This window comes from Varroa jacobsoni, unplaced genomic scaffold (assembly GCF_002532875.2).
Source record: "Varroa jacobsoni isolate VJ856 unplaced genomic scaffold, vjacob_1.0 scaffold_1098, whole genome shotgun sequence".
In the NCBI taxonomy this organism is placed as follows: domain Eukaryota; kingdom Metazoa; phylum Arthropoda; class Arachnida; order Mesostigmata; family Varroidae; genus Varroa; species Varroa jacobsoni.
The window spans coordinates 106,791-109,149 of NW_019214000.1; the positions used below are offsets into that span (position 1 = coordinate 106,791).

Below are 2,359 nucleotides of genomic sequence, written 5' to 3' on the forward strand. Positions count from 1 at the left end.
ACGACAGCTTCCTGTTGCAAAAAGGCTCCGTATTAGATGTGTTACTTGCGCCCAGTAACGTAGGACGCAGCAGACGAATCATATGCGTGCTAATATTCCATGCCATATCGTTACTGAAGATGCGCAACGGAAGCCGTAAGAGGGCAGAACATATGTGTCGAGGCACAGTTGAAAACTATCACTGGCTGCCAGTTTAGCGGGGTTCTGCTATAACCCCAGCCATCTCATGTGCTTCAATGTCGGCCGCTTCGTAAGCGATTGTGAATACGCTACACGGAGTCGTTTTGCACTTTAGAAATGACTGGCAACTGTTTCTACAAACATTTAATCAATGTACTGCGGTACAATCGCCGCGATCATGCTGGTAACGCCGTATGCAGACAATCGACTACTCCATAATGCCATAATACTTCACGGACAAACTAGGGAAATCAGCTCCCACTATTTGAACAGGAACAATAGAAGCTTCAAATCTCTAGACGTTTGGTTAAAGCAAAACATATTTGATCCCGCTGCTGCCTTCTCAACAGAGAGTGTTCACAGTGAGATTGCTATGACACCAAATTCGCGTTTCTTACTTGTCTTAATCTAAGATTTGCGGTATAGTGCGCGAAAATTTTCTTGACGCTGATACACAGCCATCATAATATAACACTAGAAAAGAAACCTGCCAGGTTTTCGTGATGCGGACGGCGAAAACAGCGTGGATGTATCAACACATCGATTGCTTAACCAGACTCCTTCTCTACAGAGTTTTTTTTTGTTCGACTATCGACTGAGACTTATAGCATATTTACAGGAAAGCCTTTGAGAGAGGAAACGGGGCTCAGGAAACAGCTCTGACTGTAGCTCTGACTGAAATCCATTGATTCTACCTTTGGAAATTAGAGGTAGTTAGATACTCTGGAAGAGCTAATTTATTCTATGTGTTTACTCGATGTAAGGTTTCTGCTACATATATTTACCGTATATAGGTAGCTGGTTGCCTAGTTGACCCCCTCCCCCCATACACACATTCAGAGAGACAGCAACATCAATATACTCTGTTTTGTAGAACTCACCATTGTTATCGTTCGAGTCGGAGGACCCCATTGCGATCTACTGAATCACGCACCACCAGCTGCAGCTACACCTACTACTTACACTACAACCAAGATCAAGCACTTTTCCCTGCTTCCATGACCTCTTTTACAATGGCTAGCATTTGATCCATTGCTATTCGGCAGCACACCGTTTCCGACAATTTTTGTTGTTACACGAGTCAGTCTCTTAACTTCTGACACACTATGGACGGATCGACCGACGGGCCGACACTTGTCCAATGCTTACGAATAACAAGCGCACACGTGAGGTGGCGTTGGCAGTAGCAGCAGCGGCCGCGGGGTTGTTCTTGCTTGAATTTGTCGTGCTTCACCTTACAGTCGCGCGGTTTTGTGCCGAAGATCTTCTTTCGTCTGGTCGTCGCAGCGGCCAACGACCGCCAGCTGCCTTCCCAGGGATCAGTCGCCTCTCTGTTACAGACGTACAACAAAAGGGCTTCCCGCATGAGCCTCGACAACTATTTGGTGACAGACTATTTAGTAGCAACTCAATGTAGTACAGCTACGCGAGGAGAGGCGGGCAGCGCAGATAGGCCACCGAAGAAAGACGGCCAGTAGACGGTGCGCACTATGCACGTCGACTGTGGCCCAACTTAGCTAAGAAGGCAGCGCCACATTCCAAAGAGTATGGACTGCTGAAAGGGCTAATAGAAGGGACGGCGCGTAACGCACGGAGGGCAGGTCAACAAAGCGCCGGCGGCCGCACGAAAGGAAAATGCTATATCGAAAGGACAACGGTGTAGGATGGCATAGTAAGTGTTAGTAATATTATGGGTAAACAGAACATCATAAGCTGTACTCGCGCATTTGAAATCGTAACGTGGCGGGAAGACTGGACCTTTTAGTGATTGGCCTGAAAGGATACTGAGGCCGTTGTTATGCGTACAAGAGCCGTTGCAGGATAGCTACTATCCCATATTTGATTTTATTTTATAGAGTGCGCCTACGCCGTTTTTTAACGTGGGAAACAAAATGGCGCATTTTCTCATCGAAGCAGACTTTTACTCGTGGATATTGTATATTATAATAGAAAAACGGTGAAAGATTAAGACGGCGAGCTACAATAAATAGCTTATAATAAAAGATATACGTATTTAAGATATTTCGATTAGAGCTGTCACATAAAGCTTGGTAAAGGTGTTAATTATTAATGTAATTAAAATTTTATCTACGGCGTTTTTATTTAATTAGACACATATATCAATAATGGTATATATATAATATGTCAATTTATGTTAAAGTTCTATAAAATAATAAAA

General features: G+C 44.2%; 1 protein-coding gene across 1 annotated transcript in view; it reads right to left on the reverse strand.

The window, feature by feature from the left end:
- The window catches only part of LOC111266581 (uncharacterized), a 16,533-nt gene extending 15,246 nt beyond the window's left edge, over positions 1–1,287 (reverse strand). Inside the window, exon 1 of the mRNA XM_022844174.2 lies at positions 1,062–1,287. Within this exon, the coding sequence (XP_022699909.1) occupies positions 1,062–1,092 (31 nt within the window). The 5' untranslated portion in view covers positions 1,093–1,287. The remainder of the gene's footprint in view (positions 1–1,061) is intronic.
- Positions 1,288–2,359: the final 1,072 nt, after the last annotated feature.